Genomic DNA, 27,288 nt, shown 5'->3' with positions numbered 1-27,288 from the left:
TCAAACTTGTGTCACTTTATCCCTAGCACAAGAGCTATCTAATACCCAAATATTGTGACCATAGCTTGTTCAGGAAACAAGATATCAAAACATGAAGTTCTGCTGTAGTACCAGGGAAAAACGCTAGGAGGCCCAAAATCTACGAATTTCCAGCTTTCATCACACTTCACCAACACACCAAGTATAAAACCAATCCATTCAGCCATTTTTTAGTTATCTTGTTGACAGACAGACATACACACACAAATGCTAGTGAAAATATACCCTCCATGAATGGAGGTAATAACCCGCTGGACAGAGCCGCATGGAAGCGCGGTGTGAAGACTATCCAACTACTGTCTACCCGTGTGTCAGGGACCCCAGCAGCAGTATAATCTAATAATGGATACTACTACTTGCCTCTCCACAGCCCCGCGACCCATAGTGTTCCTTCAGCACGGGCTGCTCGGGTCGTCCACCCAGTGGATCGAGAATCTGGTCAACGAGAGCCTCGGTTTCATCCTGGCCGATGCAGGGTTTGAAGTCTGGTTGGGGAACATTCGCGGAAACACCTACTCCAGACGGCACGTCAAGCTGAAGCCTTCTCAGGAGCAGTTTTGGGCTTGGAGGTAAAATAGTTGACCTGTGATCGAAAACTTACCCAGGAGCAAACTACATGACATTGCATTCTGTCAATGTTTTGATACCACATCTTATTTAAGGTGCTTGGCACTTGGTATCGGCCCCCGCCTCGGTTGAGGGAAGGTTTGTGGGCTCTGATGTAAATGGCCTCTTTCAGTTTCACTCTCTTGACCAACTGCCAAGCACCTTTGACCCTTTGCTGATGTCACACTTCCGGTCCAGATGTGTGACTTAGGCTTTGGCAACTTTGGGTCATTTCAACTTGATAAGGATCAGAGGACTAATCGAAAGCTTTTTGGTAAGCGCTTTATTTTGTGTACGGATATAAGGTTCTTAAAATTGTAACATAATGTTGACTACAGTCACAGATGAACTAACATTCACATCTGATTTAGATTCGTTTGTCAGCACCCTTGCAGTGCCTAGTGACACATACTGTAGGTAGGCAACCGTGAATCGTTTCATCAGGTAATATAAGGTTCGTTACTGAATAAAGAGACCATTTTTACACAACCATTGCTTTATTGTCACCAACGTTCCGGTGACCGTCTGTCACTTTCTTCAGGGCAATTCTGACTGGTTCACATATGTAAAACGTTTTGTGACTGCCCCTGAGCAGCGACACGTGTCCTACAGTACAATGTGAACCAGTCAGAATTACCCTGAAGAAGGCGACAGACAGTCACCGAAACGTTGGTAAGAATAAAGCAATCGTATAAAAAGAGTCTCTTTATTCTGAGGCAGGCAAGCATATTAATATTATCCACTAATGTAATAATTCCAAAAAGTAGTTACTCAAGAAACTGGAATTTTTGGAAACCATATCCAGTTTCAAAACCATGTCCAGTTCCAAAACCATATCCAGTTGCTTGAGTAACTACTTTTTGGCGTATCTCATTACCTGGGTAATCTCCAAGCAGATCCTACGGTAGCATAAGATAGTATCAAAAGCTGGCAGAGGAGTGAAGCTGGCTTAGAAGTGAGTTTCGCTACCCGGGAAATGTACACCTCTTGGCTGACAATCTCCTGGCCAGTTTGGTACTATCTTATGCCATTGTAGGATCTGCTTGGAGATTATACCTGGGTGTCTTACGTACATCGACTTATCCACATTGTGTTTGCATTTTCCATAAAATAACTATTCATTGTCGCATTAAACTTCCACAGTTGGGATGAGATGGCGAGGTATGACCTTCCCAAGATGCTGACCCACGCGCTGAGCGTGACCAACCAGACGCAGCTGTACTACGTGGGCCACTCCCAGGGGACCATGATCGGGTTTGCTGAGTTCTCCAGGAACCAGGAGCTGGCCAGGAAAGTCAAGACGTTCTTCGCGCTGGCTCCTGTTGCACATCTGGGAAACATGGAGTCTCCCCTCAGATTCCTGTCAGAGGTTTTGGACCCAACTGTGGTACCTCATCTGTTTCTGTACTATCAGATTAAAGTCCATATTCTGGCTTCACAAGTAGCTAGGTTAAGCAGCAATATCAGCTAATGACTTGTTAGAGAACATCAAATAGCCAATAGACAAGGCTGGCTGACTCAAGATCATGGTCATGGGTTTTATTCCTGGAAATCCTTGCTATATGTACATGTAGTGTCTTTGCCTTGGGAAAGTTAGTTTGTACTGCTTTCCTCAATCCACCCAGATGCAAAAATCGGCTACTTCAGTTTGGGAGGTAAAAGGCATTGGGAGGAGAGGGATGGACTCCTGATCTTTTAGTACCATACCCTAGACACAACCTACAGGATCAAAAAGGGTTGTCCTGTGCCTACCTTTTCCTGTACCCATCTCTGTAAGGGGTAGTTTTTAAATCAAATGGTGCATTAGCTCTGAAACAATTTGTATGTCCCTTTGTTCTGCAACTGGTGCAATGGCCGAGTGGGTTGAGTGTTTGCCTTGCATTCGGTAGGCCGTGAGTTTGATCCCCGGCCAAGTCATAGCAAAGACTTAAAAAATGGTACATGCTGCTTTCTCTGCTTAGCACTCAGCACTAATGAGGAAGACTATGGAAGTCAAACACACATCACTACCAGCGGACCAGTCCCCTGCTTTAGTGGCTTGCACAAATGTGTGGCTCAAGGGCTACTCGAAATGGAGATGGAGGCCACCCCTAAGCATCTGCACAGATGTACGGGCAACTTTAACTTTTGTTTTGTTCTGCAGCTCTATTCTCTCCTTGGGAAGGGGGAGTTCCTGCCCACCAGCGAGTTTATCCGCTTCCTGGGCCAGGAGGTCTGTGACAAGCCAGTACTGGACGTCTTCTGTGAGAACGTGCTGTTCCTCATCGCAGGGTTCAACTATGGCAACCTGAATGTGGTATGTGCAGGCATTTAGCGAGGATTTTATTATAGGGGGTCCAGATTTCTTGGTGTGTTGTAGTAAGTGATATAGGCACAACTATTGTAAGGGCAAAGTAGATCCCACAACCGGAAACTATTCTGCCTTGCAGACAAGATTTTTCTACTTATCTGTTATGGTTCATGGCAACTTGAATGCGGTATGTGACATTTAAGAAACATGCAGCAAAGTAAATCCCATTATAAACTATTCTGCCCTGCAATGTGAATAAGATTTTTCTTGGAAGTCCCAACTCATCTTTTATTGTTCATGGCAATACGAATGTGGTACGTAACATTTCAGAGATTTGCAGCAAAAAAAGCTCCTACATTTTGAAACTACCGTATTCTGCCCTGCAGAGTGAAACATTTTGCTTGGAAGTCCTTATTCATTTGCTGTGGTTTATGGCAACATGAATGTGATACAAATGACATTTAAGAACTTTGAAACACTAGCTGAGGGCTGTCTACAGGTCTCTATTCCAGGAAGGAAATATGCTTGTTGGGACAGGAAAAAAGAACCATGCATTTAAAAAATCTGAAACTTATGACTAGAAATTGATAAAAATGTACTTTCCTAAGCTTGAAAAGGCATATATAACAGCAATTAATGACATAGGCTCCTAACAATGAGCGAGATGGAAACAAAACTTTAAAAAGCTGGCTACAGCCCTGTCCTAGTTCCTACATTTGGAACAATGTTCTGTCCTGTTTAGTATAACATTTTGCTCTAAAGACCTTTTTTCATCTTTTGTGGTTCACAGACCCTGTCGTTATGATCAGGATTAATGTACTTTATAAAATGTATCTTGTCTTGAACTTTTCAAAATATATGTTGTCCTTGCAGTCTCGTATCCCTGTGTACACCGGCCACAATCCTGCAGGGACTTCTGTCCAGAACATGGTGCACTATGCCCAGGTAAGAACTATATAAAATTTACTAAATTTATGGTGAGTTTCTTTTAGTGTTGGAACAAAGTTTAAACATTTCCAATAAAGAATTATATTGTTTATATGTCACAAACTAGTAAATTGCTTACTTGTATCAATATGTGTGGTGGGTTCTTTAAGGTGTAAGATCTCCTCAAGTGCTGAACCTTTGGCTTAACATCACATTGGAAATGCTTGTATACCTTCATCTGTGGGGTCACCTATGGCCACCTATATCTGTTGCTTTTATATACAGGTATTAAGAATATTAATAATAATCCAAACATCTTACAATACTCTCTTCATACCCTGTTAGCAAGTCAAGACTGGGAAGTTCCAGATGTTTGACTATGGACCACAGGGCAACATGATCAAGTATAATCAGGTAGGTACAATACAAATGTCCAGTAGAGATTGTGTGCAATAAGATACAATTTTGTCAGATTTTTTTTTCTTAATTTCAATGTGATGTGACAAAATTTCTTGCATTTAGCCAGGTTTTGAAGAATTTTAGCCCTTTTTTCCTTATGATGAGTAGTTTTTCTCTACAATATTTCTCTATCTATGCAAAAGTCATTCTAAATTTTATCCAGTCTGGTGTATTTTTTTGTTTTGCCTGCAGGAGCCGCTCAGAGCATAAGGCTTTCTCTGTTTTAAGCACTCAGAACTTACAAGAATGAGTATGGGAGTTGAACACAATCCACTGCCCAATGGCAGTATAGTACATGTAGGACATATACACTGCCTCTATGTACTGAAAGGTGTGGGAAAAGTTTAACTTGACACAAGTACAAAGTTGATGTATTTAAGCATTTTATATATGAAAATACTTTATTTTACTTCTCAGACAACTGCACCGGAGTACAACGCAAAGAATGCCACGCTACCCGTGGCCATGTTCTCAGGGGGCCACGACATTCTTGCAGACCCAAAGGATGTGGCCATACTGGAGGGGGAGCTGCCAAACATCACTCACAAGAAGGTTCTACCTGAGTGGGAACACCTGGACTTCATATGGGGTATGGACGCTGCGCGGAGGTGCTACGCAGACATCATTCAAATCATCAAGAGCATGGAGAAGATGTGAGGGAGAGAGAGATGGTTTATGTAGATAACAACAACACAAACAAAGTACAAGATGGTAGTCCGAAGACTAAATTGCCTCATACAATGCACAATACAGGAAGGTGCCAAAAAAGTCTATTGTAATCTTCTATCTAAAAATAATCTCCATGCTTATTTCTTTACTAATACATCAATGGGGCCTTTACCAGACTGTTTAGTACAGTTATGAAATAGCTACACGGAGGTGCTACGCAGACATCATTCAAATCATCAAGAGCAAAGAGAAGATATAAGAATGGTGGAGACAACATAGCTAGAGCTGTGTACCAGCACACTGTACCAATACAGTACCAGTACAATCGATGAGGTACAGGTCCAAAATACCAGAACCCTGGTGTACAGGTACTGGACCTGTGTCTAATAAGTGCAAGTCAGGCAGGTCAGAGGATGGCCACTTTGACAGATAAAATTACCGTGAAATTACCATAGGAAAAAACAATAATTTTGTATGGGTAAAATTTTGTTGCATCATGTGTCTCAATTAAACACATTTTTATTGGATCAAACATGCTTCTATCCTTATTGAAGATCAACTTTTACTTGAGCAAGTTGAAGTTGAGGTACAGGTTCAGGTCCAGACATTTATTGAAGTCCAATTATGGAAAACCGACAATGGAATTATACTATTTCCTCAATAATTATGCAAATGAAGTCCCCATTTGCATAACATGTATTTCATTTAATAATGAACATCTTTGCCTAAGCAACCTGCATGCATAAAATGATGCCTGTTGTTCCCTCCTGCATTTATCCTCTTTGAAATGTCTTAACAAAAATTCCATAATTACTTGTTAGGGGGCTGAAACTTGCCCCACTTTGTCACCATACTAAAAGCTATCTACAACCCAAATGTCAAGACCATAGCATGTCGGGGACAAGAGATACATTAAAAAAATTGCTATGATAGAATATGCTCATGAATTATGCTATTTTGCATGATTAGTATTTTATGCAACATTGTCTAAGGTACCTACATACCAAAAATCATGAAAATCTGTTGTTCCTTTCTTGAGTTATCCTCTTCAGAAATTTTTGACCAAAATGGCCCTGCTATCCCAAAACTAGCTGCTAGGGGTCACTTCTTCCTGAGCACAAGACCTATCTACCACCTGCAAATCGTGACAATAACCTGTTACATACAACCGTTGAATACATCTAGGCTACCCCATGGATAAAGGTGTTACTTGTACCAAAACGAGGCTAGGTCATCCCCTGGTCATTCAATATAAGGGAGTTTGTTTACCCCTTGACCTTTCAGGACCTCCTTGCCTAAACAAAGTCCCCCTTAAGCACTCGGTGTTTACCGGTGGTATCTCAGTAATTAAGGCTTTGTTCATGGCGATCGGCCACGGTTAATGAATAATTTGCCAAAGGAGACTTTTAGCCCCAAATCTCTTCTGTATGCGCGCCTGTGTTAAAATTGCAAGCACTGATATTCATCGAGTTTGGGCCATAATTCTGCGGCTTACTCCATCCCCCCCGTAAGAGGTGTGGTTCAGTCCACCCCCGTAAGGGGTGTGGTTCAGTCCACCCCCGTAAGGGGTGTGGTTCAGTCCCCCCCGTAAGGGGTGTGGTTGTTTTTTTTTTTTACTCAATGGTCACCACGTAGCAAGGCCTGAAGGCCACTTAAAGGTTACGGGTTAACGTTACATGATTGGAACTGTAACAGCAACTCTTCGCCCTAGGTCAGAAACATCATGATTGAGACCAGCCCAATTGCTCACTATGAGTGAGGACTAACTGACCCAATAGGCGAAGCAGGGGTTACGAGGGCTGCTCGGGAGATTCCCTACCCCTATTTTGGCCGGAATGGTTTAATCCGCTCGGGTGGATGTTCGCACATGTGACGGGTTCTTTAACGTGCATAGGGTATGGCTCTCCCCATACACGGGACCTCCATTTAACGTCCTATCCGAGGGACGACTCATTATTCACTTGAGTAAAGTGAGGAAAGTCGTGTAAAGTGCCTTTCCCAAGGGCACAAGACCGGCAACACGGCAGGCCGATTCGAACCGGCGACCTCTCGGTCACGGGCCGAATACACTACCACTGTGCTACGCGGCCCCACAATGTTCAGTCCCCCCCGTAAGGAGTATGGTTCAGTCCCCCCCGTAAGGAGTTTGGTTCTGTCCAGGGGACAGACATCATGTGACAGGTAAAGTCATCAGCTGACAGCCAAACTTTGGACCTTGATCCACCTACTTTGGTCATCAACAATTAATACTGGACAAAAACAGCATTGACAGAACTACTGAAGGGTAAAGCTCATGCTATAACACGTTCATTAGTTCTCATTACAGTGCATTGTGGTGGTACGCTCTACTGTTGAAAAGTTTGTCACATTCGTAAACTCGAGATCCGTATTACATGTCCATAGAACTATAGAACTTGAATAGAACAGTACTCTCCTATCAACAGTTGAACCACACCTCTGGTTACGCTCAACCGTGAGTTGTCGACGATGGCACACACGTGCACTCAGCTGTCCCGGGAATTCGTCCTTCTGTGCTGGATGGTCGCGGTTGCAGTTCTTGCTGAAGTGGGGTCCGTGCCTTATCCGCCGCACGGGTCGGTGACCGAAAGTGACAGGACAACACCTTTACCTACTACAAGGCTTGGAAGGAGAGACCCGGAAGAAGACATGACACCGGCATGTATTCTCCAAGCAGAGGTTTCAGTCAGGGGAAGAGTATTAAATGCTAGGGAATTCTTTATTAAATACTGCTGCCTCCTTTCACCAAACAGTTTCAGCGGGGGGAGTAGTAATTTAGTAGTGGCAAGGAGGCAGTCTTAAGTCTACTACTAGTATTCCCTTAACTGAAACCTCTGCTTCAATGGAGGAGACCACTATGTCATTTTAACAGACCCCTATTCTCTCCCACATACAGACCCAGCTCAGATCACCAGTAAGGGTTAATTACCCCTGTGAGGACCACTATGTCACTACAGACCCAGTTCTCTCCCCCCATACAGACCCCCTGTTCTCTCCCCCCATACAGACCCAGCTCATCACCAGTAAAGGTTACCCCTGTGAGGACCACTATGTCACTACAGATGACGGCTTCATCCTCAACATGCAGAGAATCCCACATGGAAGGAATGCACCAGACAGCACAGGTGCACTAGATGTCATTAGATTATGAGTCTGTAATCTCCAAGCAGATCCTATTTTAGCATAAGATAGTATCAAAAGCTGGCAGAGGAGTGAAGCCAGCTTAGGGGTTTGTTTGGCTACATGGCAAATGTACACCTTTTGGCTACCTACACTCCTTGAGCCAGTTTGGTATCTTATGCCTTTGTAGGATCTGCTTGGAGATTAATAAGTCTGGTCAAAGATGTAAATCATGGTATGCGTACCTCGTGTAAAGTGCCTTTCCCAAGGGCACAAGATCGGTGACATGACGGGTTTCGAACTCGGGAACTCTTGGGCCTGAACCCAAAGTGCTGCCGATTATGCTACGCAATCTCACATGTTTTATTGACAGATCTATATAATATAATGAATGTATGGATAGACGGTTGGATGGATGGATGGATGGACAGACAGATGGATGGACAGTCCAATGAGGACTTATATTAGATGCATCCAACTTGCTTTGCTATTGATTATCAATATATATATATAGGAACAAAATTGGGGGGTCAATGATACTTGCATGCTTAGATATAAAATATGTGTAACTGAAATATTTCACTTGTTATGAAAAATCAGTCTCTATAAAACAGACTCGTGTAACATTATACAATTAAATGATGCAATGGTGGAAACAAATTTTGTACTGCCAAATTGTTCAGCTATGGAATGTATTTTAATATGTAGTATATTATATAATGTATCTACAGTTGGAAAAGAAATTGAACTTCATTCATTTTTGTCTGAATACGACAGGGCATTACCAGTATAAATAAAGGTCATTGATTGATTGATTGGTTGATTGATTGATTGATCGATTGATTGATTGATTGATTGATTGTCTCTGACAGCAGATATTTGTGTACTTCTTTTTCCACGCAGAGACGAGGCCCGTTGTTTTCCTGCAACATGGACTTCTGGGAGCATCCACCAACTTCCTGACCAACCTAGCCAATGAGAGCCTGGCGTTCATCCTGGCGGATTCCGGATGTGAGGTGTGGCTGGGGAACGTACGCGGAAACACGTACTCCAGAAATCACACCTCGCTGAAACCCAGCGAGGCCAAGTTCTGGGCATGGAGGTGAGACATTGACAACATAAAAATTTCTTTCGTACATATCCTAAGTACGCATTTTGTATTTCAAAAACTGACCTGAAAACATTCCATGTAAAAGTACCACTCTTACAGAAGTAATGAAGACACTTACTTAGGGTCTTAAAGATGGCTTTGAAGACAAATATTATGACTCATATGAATGTAACAGTGGGGTGCAAGCACCACCATCCTTGATCTACGTTAGTATGCATATTAATCAGTGTCCCTTTTGAGTTAATTGTATTTGCTGTACTGTAAATGCGGTGATTTGATTTTTGGGGTTGGGAGAAAATGGAGTGTTCGCACAGTGGTTTTAAGTTCAGATAGCACTACAGACAAATAATACAGCAAAAACAAAACACAGTGAAAATTACAAGAATTAACTGTAATCAGACTGTTCTTTGTCCTAACTTCCACAGTTGGGATGAGATGGCGAGGTACGACCTTCCCAAGATGCTGACCCACGCGCTGAGCGTGACCAACCAGACGCAGCTGTACTACGTGGGCCACTCCCAGGGGACCATGATCGGGTTCGCAGAGTTCTCCAGGAACCAGGAGCTGGCCAGGAAAGTCAAGACCTTCTTCGCGCTGGCTCCCGTGACGACGGTGGGGGACATCAAGTCGCCCATCAGGCAACTGGCTAATTATGTGGATCCTATTGAGGTGAAACCAGTTTTGGATTCAATTCAGTTAAATGATTCAATGTAGTTGTAATCTCTTCCTATAACTCTAATATTATAATAATTTGTTCTGCTTTACTAATAAGACATGAATTTTTACCTTGACAGTATTTGCCCGTTGAAGCTATATTCTATAAGAGGGCCTGGCTGATGCCAAGATTTTGGTGATAATATTATACATAAGTACTGTATTACACTTAAAGTTACTTAATGGTAATTTGTTATTCAGGGAATTACAAGCTACATGTAGTAAATTAGGCATCAGCAGACTTACCTCCAAGCAGTTTACATCACTCCAAGTCACTTCAGAGGAGGTACTAACCGTACTACAGAGTCTCCAAGTGAACAAAGCTCCGGGACCTGACGGCATCCCAAACAGATTACTCAGGGAGGCTGCGCCTGAAATCTGCGACTCGCTACGGTGTCTATTCAACTACTCTCTGGCGACTGGACTATTCCCTACGGAGTGGAAGCAGAGCAACGTAACCCCTGTATACAAAAAGGGCGACAGAACTGATCCCTTCAACTATAGACCTATATCCTTGCTACCAACAGTAGCTAAGGTGCTCGAAAGACTGGTCCACAACCATCTGTATACCTACCTTGAAGAGAACCGCCTTCTGCATAAAAATCAGTGTGGCTTCCGAAAAGGGGACGGCACCGTCCTGCAGCTGATCCGACTAGTCGACGACTGGGCCAAGTCCATCGAAGATCCGGACATCTCTTGCACAGCAGCCGTCTTTCTCGACGTAAAGCGTGCGTTTGATACGGTCTGGCATCAAGGACTCACCTACAAGTTGACTCGTTACGGAGTGGGAGGGCAGCTGGTCCGCTGGTTTGACAGCTACTTGACGGGGAGGCAACAACGAGTCGTCATAAACGGTGTCGCCTCAACCTGGGGAACAACAACAGCGGGAGTACCTCAAGGCAGTATACTGGGACCGTTGTTGTTCCTGCTGTACTTAAATGATCTGATGAGCCTCCCATGCAAGTCATCACTAAATTGCTTTGCAGATGACACATCTCTCTACAACTCAGCCAAGACAGTGCAGGAAGTGGCAGTCACCACAAATGCAGATCTACAACTTGTATCCCACTGGTTTTCGGACTGGGGCCTAAGTCTACACCCTGATAAGTGTAAGGTGGTCTGCATCAAATCTAATCGTAACAATGTCCAGCTACCTCCTATCTACCTACTCGGAAGATTGTGGAACAAGTGCCTTTCTACAGTCATCTAGGTGCCACCATCCACCAATCCCTCAGATGGACAGAGCACGTACAAAGGGCCACGAGCAAAAGTAGAAAACTGCTAGGCCTCTTGCGCAAAGTCAGTGGCAAACTTGGAAGACAGGCCTTAGAAACAGCATACTTTGCTCTAGTTTGACCCAAGTTGGAGTACGCGTCAGCGCTACTGGGTGACTTGGCAAGCTCAGCTAGCAGGATGCTAGAACAGGTCCAGTACCAAGCAGGCCTTCTCGTCACAGGGGCGATGAAGGGTACCCCAAAGTCTAACCTACTGTAGGAACTGGAATGGGACTCTCTAGCCACCAGACGACAGCTCAACTCACTCACCATCATGTACAAAATGACAAACGGACTTGTACCCCCACATTTACAGCTGCTCACTCCGTCAACAAGAGGCGCCCAGTCTACAACACGTCTACAACTACGCAACAACACTCACCTTCATGCTCCTCGTTGCCGGACACAGACCTTCAAAAACAGTTTTATTCCCTTCACGTCTTCACTCTGGAACCAGCTACCGCAGACAGTCAGAGACGCCCGTAGCCTCGCTGATTTTAAGAGAGTGAGCAAAAAGCACCTGTTCACCGCAAGGCACCACCAAACTTACCGACGACTCAGCCCAAGGCAGAGCAACATCCAAGCTGCCAGGCTACGCATGGGTTGGTGTCAACTGAACAGTACCTTGCACAAAATGAACATCAAGAGCAAACAATGTGTCTGTGGGGCCTCTTCTGAAACAGTCCAACACTACCTACTACATTGCCCCCTGTACTCTGAGCAGCGTAGCAAACTCACCACCACTGTTGAATGCCTTGTACGACAACGGCCTACTGTTTCACTACTGCTCGACGGCTCACCTGACCATGACCCTGTCATCAATAGACAGCTTTCAGAAGCACTGTGTGTGTACATGATATCTACCAAAAGATTCTCTTCCAGCCGTGCCACTGTCTAGTAAATTTTAGCTAGTCAGGCATAAGTGTTAGCTTTACCTGCTTTTATTGTGACAACTATTTTATTCTATTACTGTATATACATGTTCATCTTGTATTGTATATTTATATGTCTGTGGCCACGATACCAGCCATGCTGCCTAGTGCTCACAGTGTATTGTCTTGTTACAACCTGAATAAAGAAAGGTAGGCATCAGTGAACCCAAAATGGTGAAGACAGACAATTTTTGCTGCCGAACAAGTGGCAAAACCTAATGGGTCGAACATCTATTTATTTATTGAGGTTTACCACAGTTGTGGTAGGAATTTGACATAACAAGTGACTATCACCTTGTCCTATGCTAATAGTATCACCTTTTCTTTCTTCTAGCTAGCTGTTGTATTCTTGTCTTACTGCATAAGTAATACAATCGCTTCAGTCTGTAACAACAGATGATTAAGACGTTGACATGTTCCCTTCCAGCTGCTGTTTGACGTTCTGGGTACCCACGAGTTCTCCCCCAGCTCTGACTTTATGCATTTCCTCGGACAAGACGTGTGCGACCAACCTGTACTGGATGTCGTGTGCGAGAACGTTCTCTTCCTCATCGGCGGGTTCAACTACGGAAACACAAACATCGTGAGTAAATAAACCAGGCAAACCTTTGTTTATTTGTTTATCAAAATTCAGCGCACAGGTGGAAGTTGGGACAACAGGTGTGATCACCTTTACTGACTCACACCCGGGCATTGTAGACCTGGTCCATAAATTCAAGGCTGCAATATATTATTATCTACAATATAAAACACACAATGTAAAATAAATACCAAAGCAGGTCTCAGACAGGTTCCTAAGGATATATGAAAACCAGAGGTTCTGGTACAGTACCATAGAATTGATGCAGCTAGGAGTCCCTTTCTAGCATTAATGATCTTCCTTTTGTCCATCCATACCCACAAGCCAAATATCATGAAGATCCATTTACAACTTGTCGCATTATGCTGGCATCATCAAACACACACAAAAAAACAGACTGAGAGAAATAAACCTTGAGAGTAAAAATCAAGGATTTAGTGCATTTTCATACATTCATTTCTATCAGACTTTGACATATGCTAGAAACATTTTAGAAAGATTGCTATGCTCCCAGACAGTGTCCATAGGACAAGACAGAGTTATCTGGCCAACAGTATCCCGTTGCCTGGTGACTGTCATGACTGTTGTCCAGTTGGAACTGGGCTCATAGACACTATTCTGACACTGATAGATCTGCTTGGAGATTTCAGCTACATGAACATGTACATGTACGTGTACTGTATGATGTGTATCCAAGAAACTTACTGTAGATTGTTGTATCTAATCCCAGTCCAGGATCCCTGTGTACGTGAGCCACTCCCCTGCCGGCACCTCTGTACAGAACATGGTACATTACACACAGGTAAATTTAACCCTGGGGTTATGGATAAAACATTCATTTAAACAATTAAACTAGAACGCATGTGTGGCGAGAGGAATTCTAGGTAATATGTCAAAGGTAAAGGCCCTGGCGGGTTATGTTTTCTTTTTCCAGGCCTGTACCTAGTGAGAATTCCTGTTGCCGCAAATGCGTTCTGATCTCTGTGAAAGGGCTTATACTGATTGACAGAGGTCATATGCAGAATAGACAATTACTCGTGAATGTGAACCATGTTGTTGATGATTCATCCCTCCAGGCAGTGAAGGACCACAAGTTCCAGATGTATGATTATGGTCTGGTGGAAAACCTGCTGAAGTATAATCAGGTAAGCCACAAACTGTGATTTTGTTTCTTTGTTATGTTTGTTTTGCATAACCGGTAAACTGCCATATGGCATAATACACCAGGTTTGTACTGAACAGTACAAGCTGTATGTCTGGGCAGATTTATTTGATCCACTCACCCGGGAAGTACCCTTACTCTTTTCGATAAGTGTGGTGGGTTCTTTAACATGGCTCTCCTCAAACACGGGACCTGCATTTAATGTCAAATCTGAGCAAGTACATTATATATACTAGTAGCATCTTTGATCTGACGGACAGCCCTAACCGAATTTAAGTACTAATTTTCACATGAGCAAAGGGAGGAAAGTCATGAAAAGTGTCTTTCCCAGGCGGGCACAAGATCGGTGGCACAAGATGAACTGATTCGAACCCAGAACCTCTGAGTGGGTTATGAATCGAACACCCTGCAGACCAAGAACAAACATCAAAACTTTGATTTAGAACTTCATGGCATAGAAGTTCTCTGCCTGAATTTTTTACTTCTCCACAGGCGACCCCACCGAAGTATTACCCGGAGAACATGACAGTCCCGGTGGCCCTGTTCACAGGAGAACAGGACTGGCTCGCCGACCCGAAAGACGTGGCCACCCTCCTTCCCAGGCTGAAAAACAAGGTCTATGTGAAGGACATACCAGAATGGCAACACCTCGATTTCATCTGGGGCATGGACGCTCCCCAGAAATGTTACAAGGACATAATAGACATCATCAAGAAGCAGAAAGGGTGACAGCCTGTCCACCCCTACTTACAAGTAGTTACTTCTGGATTACTATCAGTATTGTTATATCTTTGGGCCAGTCCATTGTTATGATGGGGAATCCTGTCATAAATCAACACATTATAAACATTTTAGATGCCAAAACAATATCAAAGCTGTGTAACCTTTATGAGCCAACAGTAAGTTTGTGGGATACTGTAAATGTTTGCGGTGGTCTTATTTTCGCGGTTTTCGTGGTAGCCACTTTTAAAACCACCACGAATATTTTTCCATTATGGTTTTTGCGCTACCACGAACCTAAAACCACTGTGAAAACTCCATTTTCCCGCAAACGCGAAATTAAATCCCCAAAAACTTAAATGCATTTACAGTACATTTTAATACTGACAGATCATTGTTTGTATCAAAAAGAATCATCGACTAAAAAGAAAACTGCATGTTTCATATCATAATAGAAGTTCCAGGCAATGGAGTCTGATTTTGATTGATATCAGTGAGCTGGCCTGATCTGTGCCTTGCTGCAGTTCCACCTTGTGCTGCTAGATGGCAGATACTGACCATATGTTATGCAAAGGATGATGCAATGATGACGCAGCAGATTTGTTGTGGTGCAGTGTGAATTCTAGGCTCCAGGTGGTGATGCATACATCATTCTTGAACATCATGATTTGAGGTTCTATTTGCCTGTTCAAATACTTTGGGTAGTACTGTATACCATACTGAGATACCATCCAAAAATTTTTAAGAAAAATCTATCAAAAAGACCAATATGCATATTTTGCCACAATAGCTTCAGATACTTGCCATACAGCATCCTATTTTATATGCAGGTAAGTTGCAGAAATACTAGTAAATGTAATGCGAAAATTACAGCTGAAATTAGTTTTGCAAACAACACCTTTGCTATACTGTCTGTAAGAAATGCAAGCTAAATGGGTCAGTTTTCTTTTGGGGAGTACATCCTGTTGTTATAAGCTGTACAATGTTTTTGGCCGGTCAAACTGGTGATAAATGACGATAAACTGCATCCCCAAAATAGTCCTTCTGTTTTCATTCCTTTTTAAGAAGACAATTGTCTTCTCGCGTTGGTTTTAATTTCGCGGTAGCACCATGCACTGTAGTCTCTTATTGTTACGGAAAAATGTTCGCGGTGGTTTTAAATTCGCGGTGAGGCGGCTGCCGCGAAAATTAAACCACCGGGAAAGTTTCCGCATTTACAGTACTCCTTTGCCTTATCTGCGCACCTTTGTTTGCATAGTACACAAAAACACCTGCACGTACATCTGGACGTATCGATACTACTAGCCAGTGTAACAATGTTCTTGCTAGGTTTCTGAATCTATTTTTTTCAACGCCAAAACCAAATGTACACAACTGCACAATGAAGTGATATTTTATCAAGTGCAGGTCATTGTTAAGCTTCATGTTATTGGGTGGACCGACTACTCCTTGTAGCCAGGGGCTGAATTGCAAGGAACTTGCAATTGGCAGGACTACATTGCAAGGTTTTGTAATGGCAGCCTGAACACAAATCATTCATATTGCCCCAGTTGCAGCAAACATAAACTCTGCAAAAAAAATCTCTCTCCAAAAAAAGACCAGTCTGGGTAAGGCCTTTGATATGGACTGTACTTCAGCACGTCACTTCTTAAAAACCAAGGCCAGTTAACAAATGGCAATCTCAATGCTGTGTCCGTGCATCAAGTGTGCCTGTCACACAGGGTCAACTGGTGCCACACCCAAATTTGACTGTAGTACTTCTTCTGTCCACTAGGTGGCATCTGGCATCAAAGAGAGCTTCAGGAACCTTTGTGGACTACACCATTCCCAAATATAATACCAAACAACCTAAAAGTAAAACAGTATATATTCTCTATATTGTTCTACACTGTTTGTCGCCATTCATGTAACATTGTACCTGCTATTAGCCCTCCGGCAAGAATTTTCTATTAACTATTTACTAGTCATACTGAACATGTGACCATTGTCTGGCTTGCCAATAAATTCTCTAGTTTCAAGGACACGCCATGTTTTTCATGGACACTGTTAGTGTTAATGTTTTATTCGCAGCTGCTCTTGCTCTAACATAACCATCTTTTCAACAGTTGCCTTTGGACACATCAAAACTTGTTGTAGATTCAAACACCCAGGTCCAAGCAAGTTGACTTACTTAGAGACTATGAATGCACAATAGTGTGCCAGGGACAAGTAAGTTGGAACTTGCTACATTATTTCTAGCACAATAACTCTACATTATTGTCGCATGATCTAATCAAGGGAATGAATCACGCAAAATGTATGTATAAAAGTAACTCCATTTTATTGTATGGTGTGTGTGTTCCATGGTCACATGACGGGGATCCTACCACCACTACTGGAATACAAAATTCGAAAGCAAACCAACAATAAAAGCAAGCAAACACACACGAGTACATACTACTACAATGGTCACTGGAAAAATTAGGATACCTTACTGTTATGTACGAGACTAGAGTCCCTCGCACTATGCTGCCAGATATACAGGCTTGTGATGACAGGCTACACACAGCTTAGCGACTACTTCATCTATCAATTGCTTTTGATTTTTTTTCCTTTTTCTTTTGGGTCTAAAACGATGCTACTACTATACAGCATATCAAGACGATGACAGGAGGCGGAAATGGCGACTATCGGCTAGATACAAGAAAAGCGTAGAAGCTTGGAATCATAAAGGACATCGTAGACGTGGAATGGTACAGCTTATGTGGCCTTCTGAGATCCCTTCTTCCCGATCAGACTCTTGTGGATGTGGGGGATCACACCTGCAATGCAACAAGAAATGCAATTAATTTTAACAAGATATACACACCCAGGGCATAGCCCTGGTCTCCGGGAATTCCTGGAACATTAAAATATACAACTTGCCCTTCGCTTCCGCATGCAACCCACTTTTGAATTCTATGCTTGTACTGTATTGTCTGTTTATTCCAGAGTGCTAGTAGGCTGTTTCTTTTCTGGGGTCAAGAAATTAAATTTCTGCCAACTGCAACATCCTACCAAGTTCATACAAAGTAAAACCAAAGTTCCTCAGCCATAATTCAAAGTTAAGGTAACTATACGCCTTTGTACAATTTCTGTACACTCGATTTTCCAGGCCTGGATAGCCAATCAACAAAGTAAAATAAACAGCCACAACACAAGTTCTGAATGAACAGATAGGAAAGTGGCTCATAAGATGACTTACCACCACCAGCAATGGTAGCCTTGATCAGGGAGTCCAACTCCTCGTCCCCACGGATGGCCAGTTGCAAGTGACGAGGCGTGATACGCTTCACCTTCAGATCCTTACTGGCATTTCCCGCCAACTCTAGCACCTGTGGATGATGGAGAAAGACAGTGTGAGCATGCTGTAAAACAGCGTGCAAAATACCCACTTGCACACTGCAACCACTTTTTGCTTGGTGCAACTTGTTTCTAAACTCAGGTTGCACAGGGTGCAACTTAGATTTTGAGCCTCAGAACTAGATTTTGTCGTCAATTTACTTGGAAGAAATAAGTGGACAGAGGCAGCTCTGTTTCATATTAGTCAAGCATGTATGTATTGTACCCTTTTTTCTCTCCAGAAATTAGTGAATTATAGGTGGTGCAACTTGAAATCAAGTTGTGCAACCTAGTTTTTGCCCCAGGTTGCCAGAAAGGTATTTTGTACACTGTAAAATATTACTCAATGCTTCTATAGGAAGCAATGCACATCCAAATCAAGTTATAAATGCTTGATTTTTAAGCTGTCAAGACAACAGCAAAAAAAAATGGCAAATGAGTTTGAAGGTGTACACAGCAAATCAGATACCTGCATGTACGAGGCTAAATTACTAAAACTTTTTTGGAATGTTATAATTTATAACTTGTATAATAAAAGCATGTTCTCTCGTAGCTTGCAGAGTTAAAGCTATTCTTAGCAAGGAGATTGTTTTTTTGTGCTTAAGACTATTACGCATGTCTCCAAAGCTGGGATGACCAGAACCAACAGGAGGTAATTATTTACACAAATTTCATCACTAAGCACACATTTACTCAGTATCCCTTAGCACTTCACAAGTATTTGCATGTCTTTTAAACAAAAATGTGTGAAAAACATGTGTATACAACGAATTGACCTAAATTTGAGAAGATTTTTCATTGCACACAAAAATGTGGCATTCATTCAACCTTGGCCCCAAAAAAGGGACTTAGCGCTGAATACATTTACCTTTGCACAAACCATACCTGAAAAAAAACAATTATCTTTAGCTGTGAAAAATTTGTGTACAAAGTCAGAAGTATTAGGAAAATAAAATTAATCCCTTGTCAAGGCAAAGTGCGACGAACAAATCAGTATTTTTGCTCCTTTAACGCTACCTAAACTTAAAAGGGAATTTTTTTCTCATGCGAGTGCCCCCCTCCCCAAAGGTATATCAACAAAGCACATCCTCTAGTGCCCTCGTTACGTGGCAGACAACATCCACCTATTTCGTACCCAGAATATCTAATGAAGAAGCTCTTTTGTGCCACACCAGGTTGCTTTTCTACATGATAATGGTTGCCCAGTTGTTATAATTACGTCAGGAAATATAAATATGAATGCCGAGTGGAGTGGGACGCTGTGTTGTCTGCGCGAACGATTTTGAGCGGGAACACAGCAAAATCCCGCCAAATTTTGAAAGCCTGCAGATGGGCATCCCGCCAAAATTATACTAACAAATTCTCGGAATACGAGTTTAAAACGTAGATATGCATATTTTTTGTACATTTTGGCGATGGTTCAGTTTGAATTAGAAACGGAAACGAATAAAGGGTTAGGAGCAAATGGGAGGTTTTGTTTTCATCGCGGGGGGTCGCAACAAGGGCGCGAATTATGTTTTTACTACGACTACAAATTGGGATTTCTCGGCGATTTGAGCATATTTTGAAGAAATTCTCACCTCAGCGGTCAGATATTCGAGGATAGCTGCGCTGTAGACGGCGGCTGTGGCGCCCACACGGCCATGGCTGGTCGTACGGTTCTTCAGATGCCTGTGGATACGGCCGACCGGGAACTGTAATGGGGAGGGGCGAAGGGAGAAGAGCCGGTTCAAAACATTGGCCAAACATCGATATTTTAACGCGCCAACTACACAAATACTTCGCAAAACGTGTACAAAGGTGGTTGTTATTGATGTATGGATCATTTTTACCTGTAGTCCTGCCCTTGCTGAGCGGGAGATCGCCTTCGCCTTTGCCTTTCCAGAGTCCTTTCCTGCCTTGCCTCCAGCCTACAAAACAAAGGTCGAAATTCTCATTAAAAACATAACATCGACATACAATATTTGTTTTGCATGCACGTAACATCCTTAAAAATGCATTTTTGATAAAATAAAAAATGGATGGCAAAGGATTTTTGAAGGATTGGGCGGATTCTGCAACAACCTACCATCTTGATTTGTACTGTCTTCTCTGCACAACAAAGCAACGCCACTGATGGCCCGCCAAATGCATGCTGGGGTATTTATAAGCTTGGGCGATGACGCTACCAGCTGGACCAATCAACGCGCGTGTACGTTTTGAATTGGCCAATCACAAATTAGGAATGGCACGTAATGTTACAAGGTATTGCATGATATGGCATTGACAAAGGAAAATAGGCTAGTTTATCTAATTTAGAAATACATGTTATGGTACACATATAAACTACAAAAACCTACATGTCAAAGAAAAGCTTATGAATGTAGTCGGAATGTATGAATATCATTCACACATTCATTAAAAAAATGAAAACAAAAACATCTGTTCAAGCATTGTTCCTCAGTTTAATTTAGGCCACCTGCCTTTAGAAATGCATTGCACCAATGGCCAATGTTCTGATCAACATGTTTGTTATTGATTTTAGACGAAATTTCATGTTGAAATTCGGTTGTAACCCCTCAGGCGTCATGGCAAATAACGGTTTGCACATGTTATACAATTTTTTAAATCTTTGACAGCCAAGTGAGTCTGACTGAGACTATTTAATTGCGAAGAGGAGAGAAGAGACTTGGGAGCTATATTACGGCTGCGAAGAGGAGAGAAGAGACTTGGGAGCTATATTACGGCTGCGAAGAGGAGAGAAGAGACTTGGGAGCTATATATAAATAAATAAATATTACGGCTGGATACCAGGCTAACAAACTGTAGTAAATTGCACGGATAAAATTAAGTAAGAAGGCATCTCTACTTGCCGTTTCTTGATAATCAAACAATGATTTGAAGGTCGCACAGTCAGGGATAAAGTCAACTTACTTGATTAGTATAAAGATTATATCTGAAAACACTGTCTATGTATGCCAGAAGCCATGGTAGTAAATCCATTGGTCTATGTGAAACAGTAAATGATGGGCTAAATAGACAGCTAACGAGACGGAGGCTTTAGCTGGCTAACTTTTGGCATTTTATCTGTCTACTTGACCAAATTCTACTATATTTTTCCAGTGAGCCTGACAGGACTACAAGTTCTTCTGCCAGTTTTTTTACGTTGTCGTCTTTCTGGTTGCAATATAAGCGTGGCCGCTGAGTGTCGCTTTGGATGACACAGGTCGAGGCGAATGAATCGAACCATGGTTAGCTAGCTGTGCTGGGGATAGAAGAAGACTTTTCGTCTTCATCTGCTTAAAAAAATCCAAACTTAATTCGTCTAGATACAGCCAATACTAGTTTTTGAATTAGCCACTTGTCGCAGTTCAAGTTATGTCAATAACTGTATATTTCATATGTTTCTACCACTCCGTGTATATCTATGTATATACCAGGGCACATAGGCACTTTGAAACCGCCGTCCGTCGACTTGATATCCCTAAATACCATGTAAGTAAATGACGGATATAGGTTCCCACATGGATAAAGGTGAACTAACGTTGCTATGCTGTACCAAGCGTATTACTAGTATATGATCATGTATGTCCTTGGTTGTAACATGGACGGGGGTTCGTTTCATGTAACGTTGCGCGTTGTTTCGGTGACCTATTAGTATTCTCTGCAAACCGCGGATACGTTCGTTCTTAACTTACTCCCTTCCGCGAAATTAAATCTGACCGCTAACTCCGAATACCTTGCGAACGTTAACAGTATTGATTTATTGATCTATTTATGAGCGCATAAGCCGCGCATATTCAACAATTAAAAACAAATGACAATACAGAATGAAAAGAAAACATACAGGGCAGAGGGGAGAAGAAGCCCATAGGCTTTTTGGGTCCACCTCAGAAACTAGATAATAATGAAACGTACGTAATATAACGCTAGTTCATCTTAATCCACGGGTTAATCCCGTGGGTTTTTTAATCAGGTTATTTTGGGATATATAGTCGACGGACGGTGGTTTTAAAATTGATATATTTTAAAAGTATTCCAGTCTTGAATAATCTCCCGTCCACTTGACCTCCTTGATACCACTAAATACTCTGTTTTTAAAACACCGCATATAGGTTACCCCCGGCCCCGGATAAAGATGTAAGGTTACTAGTGTTACATAATCTAAGGTAAACAACACATGAAATCTGTTGTTAGAAGTGTCATTAGTGTACCACATAAGTAAGATCTTACAGCATGGCCAAAAATGTCTTTATCACGTGGTGTTGCTGCGGAAATCAAACAAACTTTGCTCAAGTGACGTGTACTCAGGTGTGTAACGGTGGGAAATCACGGAGGCGCACTTTGAAATTTGACCCAAAAAAGAATCAGACATCCGCGTGACTGATATAGTGATAATAACTTTTGTTGAATGACCTTGAAGAATGTTTTGTCCTTTTGACTTTTTGAATTCGCATGCAGAAAAGTGGTAGAAAATCCGAAAATCCTATAAATAGTAAAAAGACGTAAATACGTAACATTGCATACACATTCCATATATGGTAGGTAGGTGACGTATGCTCATTGGGCCAAACGGAAGTGGTAACCTTCATCTAAAAATAGACTAATACCTAATAGATGCAGTATTGTATGGGGGTTTCCACGATGTGACGTCACACGGATAACACAAAAGTATCTACAACTGAGTACTCTAATTGTTTGCTTAACCCCTTAGACGAGAGAGGAAGATTGCGGCTCGTGACGAAGTTTGTTCTCTAATCTTTTTTCCATGAAAGTTTAAATCCCTGCTCTTCAATTCCCGAGTAAAGTTGTCACGTAGAGGATAGCTTGGGGACATGATTGGGTGTGTACTAGTATCCTTCCCACACAGATAGCTAATGCTCGGTGGTCTGTAAGGCTAGACACGACGCGAACGACCCCAAGCCATGAACGACCCCACTCGGCAATAAAAGGGGAGAAACTTTCTGCCCTGGCGTTAAGAAGACTTTCTTAGCCGTAAAAGTCGCCCTACATACCTTTACGGTAGTCGTGAGTAACAAAAGACAATATTTGGCGTACGGTGAAGGAGCTAGGTGTGGCCTTGCCTGGCGACCGCGCGTTGCTTCCGGGTTTAAAAAAATAAACAAACGACGCGGACGTTTGTCACCCCTCACCTTTCAGGGAAATAACCCTATCCTTCCACCCATCAAGCACACGTGGGTACGGCTGATCGAAAAGATAATGAGCTAAAAATAATGACTATATATGGCGAGACGTAAGGTATAAATGGGCCCGAGGATTCCCACCCTGCACACTTGAAGTTTGGATCGACGGGAGAACGGACAGAAATCTTCAGAGTAGTGCCGATCTTCACTTAGCGAAAGGTAAACCAGCACTTTCCAATATATTGAATACTATTGCTCCTATATGTTACCAATACCACGATATCGTCTTTCTCACGTGAAGAAGTAGTTTTCTACGAACTTGTTGCATTTTTAGACTTTTTTCTTAATTTTTTTTTTCTGGTTTGAAGTAAGTCGGTCCCGGAATCGACGAATGTCTCGGCGCTATTCTTTTCTAAATCATGTTGGTCTAAATGGCCATAGTCGTATCTATCTATCTATTATATCATATATATATGAATATTCGGCGCAGGATGTGGTTATGACAGCAAATCGAGTAAAAGATAAAGTACTGAGAAGGGTGCGGGGGTCACAAGTGCAACAACCTAGAGATCGTGGAGTGCCTATCCCTCCATACTCTCTCCAAGCAGAGGTTGGTGGGGATTGCGAACAGAAAACAGGGCATGTAAGAAGAAGGTCACAATTTCCCTACCGACCGCTGCTTCGGAACTAAAGCCCGTCACAGGAATCGATGTGCACAAGTCACGGAAGACGATCGAATACTGCAAATGCATGAAATATTGCGTTCGTTAATTTTAACAGTTGAGAAGAAAGGGAGTAGTTAACGGCGTCGATAAGAAGTTTCTGTCAGAGATCAATGCGATGAGGACATGACCGCTACTTAAAAGTTGCTAAAATTAAGTTACCGTAAGCAAACCAAGACAAGCATATGATCCTTTTTCATCCCGACGGCTAAAAGTGGAAGATAATCTATAATTCAACCATCTTCATGCGACAGGAAATACTAACATTTCATTTCGCATCGTTTCAGACACATCCAGACATGAAGACGACCGTAGCTGTTGTGCTTGTCGCCATGCTCTCTTCAGAGTTCCTGCTCATGCGGTGCCAGGCTGTACCGGTACCTGTACAGAACACTGTCATCCGCCGCTTAAGAAGAAACACGCCAGAACGATCGGTAAGGCGAAATACGTACTAAATCTATCATATGTCTTCATTTCGTATGGTTTGTTTTAGGATCATGCGTTTTTGCGAAAAAAAACAACAACGATAAAGTACAGGTAGGGCAACACGATATCGTTACAAAGAGTATGTAATAGCTTAGTAAAATTTAACATACCTGAAGAGATTCAAAACCGCTAATAATATCCGAAATATCAACTCTCAATTGTAGGAACGATCTTGTTACTTGCGAACATGTACAGTGTATGTAACCGTACTGTCAAAGTATAACACAAAACTGCTCTGTCGTTGTAAATGTAGATTTAGGTATATTGGAACTTTTCTGGAGTTTGTCACGTCGAATCTTTTACTTTGTAAGATTCTTTTTGTCCCTATGGTATGGGGTTGATGCGCTTTCAATTACTTTATGTCATACATTTTTTCAATCATACCTGTTTTGAGTTGTGCCCATATTCTGTTACATTACGTTATGTCTCTTATATGTATAGTAGAGGCGCTAACAGAAGTTTGCTAATTTGAGTGCGCCACCACTATGTCTGTCGCGTCGTTTTAAATGACATTTCTCTCTCCTTATCTCTCCCGTAACACCAGTGTAACGGCTGTGAAGGGCTGGTAGCGGCCATTTCAAGAACTGACAACGGCAACCTACTGGACAGGTTCGGGGACGAGTGCAACCAGTGCGGGTTCGGCTGCGACAAGAAGAAGGCGGTCACAGACTTCTTTGGGAGGGGACTGGACATGTGGGTCTGTACGACCGACTTGCAGTAGCGCTTTAAACAAAGGTCTGGTGGAATGAATTGGTCCATGTATTTGTGTCACACGGTCGTCCTAGTGGTTTGGTTACGGACTGGCAAGGGACTGGGCATGTGGCCATGGGTTTGTAAGACCGATTTGTTAAGTTATGATCTATGTATTTATTTCTATGGGGTCCGCCAAGCGGACACGAAATCGAGTGATCATGGGTTCGAATCCTGGTATTCCCGGCTAGACGGTGTGTCCTTGGCATTGTAGTCGATTTTCCTCACCTCATACAGGTGCAAAATTGACACATGACTTCGGTTGTGAAGGCAAGCGGTGGTGGAAGGAGAGGGATGGGCTTCGCTTTACAATACTGTGTCCTAGACCAAGGAGGTTATAACCTCACTTGCCTAGACAGACTGCCCGTTCGGCTAAAAAAAATGCTTCACATACCTTAAGACCATCATGACTTGCACAATCACAATCACTGTCGCGTATAAGTGGCCAATTTTGTCTAGACTTTGTTTGAGGAGAGATGTGGGGGGTGTCATTTGTATATAGATCGATATCGTTACACACAACTAAATTCCTAGTTGAGTAACGCTGTACATACTTTTGTTCGTAATACTAGTAAGCCGTAAGTTCATTCAATGCTAGCTGGTTCTAGCAAAAGTTAAGTCAGGCTTGTGTAGTTTGTATGCCTCTATTTTTAGTTTATTGTCGCTATTTTTAGTTTATTGTGCTATTGTTTTATCAATTTATGACCCACACCCTTTTTACAATAGGCAATAACTGGGTAAAAATAAGGCAATAAACTATAAATAGAGGCATACAAATCAGAGGAAGTTGTTTACGTAAGAAGCATGCTTGTGACTGTGTTAACGCTGGCAAGGAGCCATGTACAGGTATACAGGCATTGCCATGGTAACCGAAGCATGTATATAGCGTTATGTATAATTTGAAATTAATGATGTGACGCGTTGTGGGTTGCTAAGTCCAAGATGCCAAGCTTTTGTTACATGGCACAATGGCCGTAGTACAATAGTATCAAAGGCGTGGAAAATAGTTTGACGTATTTCGCATTGTTAAAAGTCACGATGTACATGTAACGTTAATACCTTGTTTTAAACTGCACGTCATTGCGATGCTACTGCGCATTCGGAGGTGTGTTGGTATAGGAACTCGTGTGCAGAATGTTTTAAGGTATACAACCCCACCCTGAGTTGTGGGATGGGGGGGTAACGTACCAAATGTAGTTTGTATATATGTTTGTATGGACAAACGAACTGAGAACAAAGACTGTTATAAAGTCTACAACCCCACCCTGAGTTACGGGGGGTAAGATAGGTGAGCCTCTAATTTGTTGGGGTGATAAACAAATTCCATAACGTAGCCGCTATGGGGAAATAAGCTGTCAGCACTTGATAAAGTGTATGTATGACTACTTGCTTCAACCCTGTTGAAAATACTGTTGACAAGTAACTAGGATGTGTCGGTAAAAAATAAGACAACCCTAGAGACAAACGTCGACAAAGGAGGTTATACGCCTTGGTTGAAGTTTGTGTCTAGCGTTGTTTTATTTCTATCGTCACATCCTAGTTACCAGTCAACAGTGCTTCAACTCAACAAATGTCACTTCCTCACGGTCGCCATGGTTACCCTCGTCTTGACGAGAATACCTACGAACTATTGTCTGTAGTCCTTTTCATGCTTTCTTACCCCAAAACTAGGACTATGTTTATTCAATCACATGTACCTGCACTGTACAAAAGTATGTGGTTTGTGGACTGAAGTACTCAATATCTCTTAGCTCTATATTAGAGCACTCTGTGGCTAGCTTGTGCTTGCACTATATATAACTTGCGGATATACTTAGCTGGGTATTTGTAGCTGTACATTTTGCAAAATGTTCTTTGTACTGTTGTAATAAAAGATTTTCAGAACGATTCACTGGTATTATATTTTACTGACGTGACCACATCAAATAGCACAGGTCAGAAATTAATATTTCTACTTGTCGCGGATATTGTTACATCAAAGAGGTTATAACCTCCTTGGTTACATGCATATAAAAGTGTGGAAACAATGTCGGCCCGCCTCAGCGAACGCTAGCTGATCATGATATACGGCGAAGGTGGTGATATAACGCTTGTTTACCTTCATCAACGGAGTAACCTATATCCGTTGAATTTAAAAACAGGGTATTTAGGGATATCAAATCGTCAAACTGTGATTTCAAACTGCAATATTTTTTAAGTATAGCAATTTGACTAAATATCCTGTTT

At 42.2% G+C, this 27,288-nt stretch overlaps 3 protein-coding genes and 1 long non-coding RNA gene across 7 annotated transcripts in view; 3 read left to right on the top strand and 1 right to left on the bottom strand.

The window, feature by feature from the left end:
• The window catches only part of LOC118410931 (lysosomal acid lipase/cholesteryl ester hydrolase-like), a 15,656-nt gene extending 782 nt beyond the window's left edge, over nucleotides 1-14,874 (top strand). The window contains exons 1-9 of one of the 3 annotated variants that reach the window (XM_035812897.1): nucleotides 7,113-7,274; nucleotides 7,435-7,666; nucleotides 8,016-8,133; nucleotides 9,032-9,230; nucleotides 9,665-9,908; nucleotides 12,587-12,742; nucleotides 13,470-13,541; nucleotides 13,816-13,884; nucleotides 14,394-14,874. In XM_035812897.1, the coding sequence (XP_035668790.1) occupies nucleotides 7,478-7,666; nucleotides 8,016-8,133; nucleotides 9,032-9,230; nucleotides 9,665-9,908; nucleotides 12,587-12,742; nucleotides 13,470-13,541; nucleotides 13,816-13,884; nucleotides 14,394-14,630 (1,284 nt within the window). In that variant the 5' untranslated portion in view covers nucleotides 7,113-7,274; nucleotides 7,435-7,477 and the 3' untranslated portion in view covers nucleotides 14,631-14,874. Of the gene's footprint in view, nucleotides 1-7,112; nucleotides 7,667-8,015; nucleotides 8,134-9,031; nucleotides 9,231-9,664; nucleotides 9,909-12,586; nucleotides 12,743-13,469; nucleotides 13,542-13,815; nucleotides 13,885-14,393 lie in introns of those variants that run through there. The other 2 variants (XM_035812895.1, XM_035812894.1) reach the window with 2 other exon arrangements.
• Nucleotides 367-5,522, top strand: LOC118410933 (lysosomal acid lipase/cholesteryl ester hydrolase-like). Of its 2 annotated transcripts, XM_035812903.1 has the most exons (7): nucleotides 367-608; nucleotides 1,789-2,032; nucleotides 2,789-2,941; nucleotides 3,809-3,880; nucleotides 4,208-4,276; nucleotides 4,739-4,929; nucleotides 5,201-5,522. In XM_035812903.1, the coding sequence occupies exons 1-7, from the start codon at nucleotides 382-384 to the stop codon at nucleotides 5,247-5,249; spliced, it is 1,005 nt and encodes a 334-aa protein (XP_035668796.1). In that variant the 5' UTR covers nucleotides 367-381; the 3' UTR covers nucleotides 5,250-5,522. The 2 variants fall into 2 exon arrangements, with proteins under 2 accessions (XP_035668796.1, XP_035668795.1); XM_035812902.1 differs by having other exon boundaries at nucleotides 4,739-5,522.
• A 2,045-nt stretch (nucleotides 14,875-16,919) lies between the features above and the next one.
• Nucleotides 16,920-20,204, bottom strand: LOC118410935 (histone H2A.V). Its single transcript, XM_035812905.1, has 5 exons — nucleotides 20,050-20,204; nucleotides 19,814-19,891; nucleotides 19,562-19,675; nucleotides 17,845-17,974; nucleotides 16,920-17,422 (listed from the first exon to the last, which is right to left on the bottom strand). Exons 1-5 carry the CDS (start codon nucleotides 20,050-20,052, stop codon nucleotides 17,361-17,363), a joined length of 387 nt encoding a protein of 128 aa, XP_035668798.1. The 5' UTR covers nucleotides 20,053-20,204; the 3' UTR covers nucleotides 16,920-17,360.
• Nucleotides 20,205-22,397: 2,193 nt separating this feature from the next.
• On the top strand, nucleotides 22,398-26,949 carry LOC118410939. Its single transcript, XR_004830625.1, has 3 exons — nucleotides 22,398-23,323; nucleotides 24,114-24,260; nucleotides 24,857-26,949. It is a non-coding gene; the product is annotated as an uncharacterized LOC118410939 (long non-coding RNA).
• Nucleotides 26,950-27,288: the final 339 nt, after the last annotated feature.

The sequence above is a fragment of the Branchiostoma floridae genome, chromosome 3 (genome assembly GCF_000003815.2).
Source record: "Branchiostoma floridae strain S238N-H82 chromosome 3, Bfl_VNyyK, whole genome shotgun sequence".
In the NCBI taxonomy this organism is placed as follows: Eukaryota; Metazoa; Chordata; class Leptocardii; order Amphioxiformes; family Branchiostomatidae; genus Branchiostoma; species Branchiostoma floridae.
This window is presented reverse-complemented; position numbering and strand designations above follow the sequence as displayed.

What these genes read in the sequence shown, in the direction of transcription:
- LOC118410935 (XM_035812905.1), bottom strand. An exon ending in CAGCAAGGGCAGGACTACAG is followed by an intron (nt 19,676 to 19,813) that starts GTAAAAATGATC and finishes TCCCCATTACAG; the next exon opens with TTCCCGGTCGGCCGTATCCA. An exon ending in GGCTACCATTGCTGGTGGTG is followed by an intron (nt 17,423 to 17,844) that starts GTAAGTCATCTT and finishes GTTGCATTGCAG; the next exon opens with GTGTGATCCCCCACATCCAC.
- LOC118410933 (XM_035812903.1), top strand. Translation starts at nt 382, where the DNA reads ATGGATACTACTACTTGCCTCTCCACAGCCCCGCGACCCATAGTGTTC. An exon ending in ACATGGTGCACTATGCCCAG is followed by an intron (nt 3,881 to 4,207) that starts GTAAGAACTATA and finishes ATACCCTGTTAG; the next exon opens with CAAGTCAAGACTGGGAAGTT. An exon ending in GGTATGGACGCTGCGCGGAG is followed by an intron (nt 4,930 to 5,200) that starts GTGCTACGCAGA and finishes AGCTACACGGAG; the next exon opens with GTGCTACGCAGACATCATTC.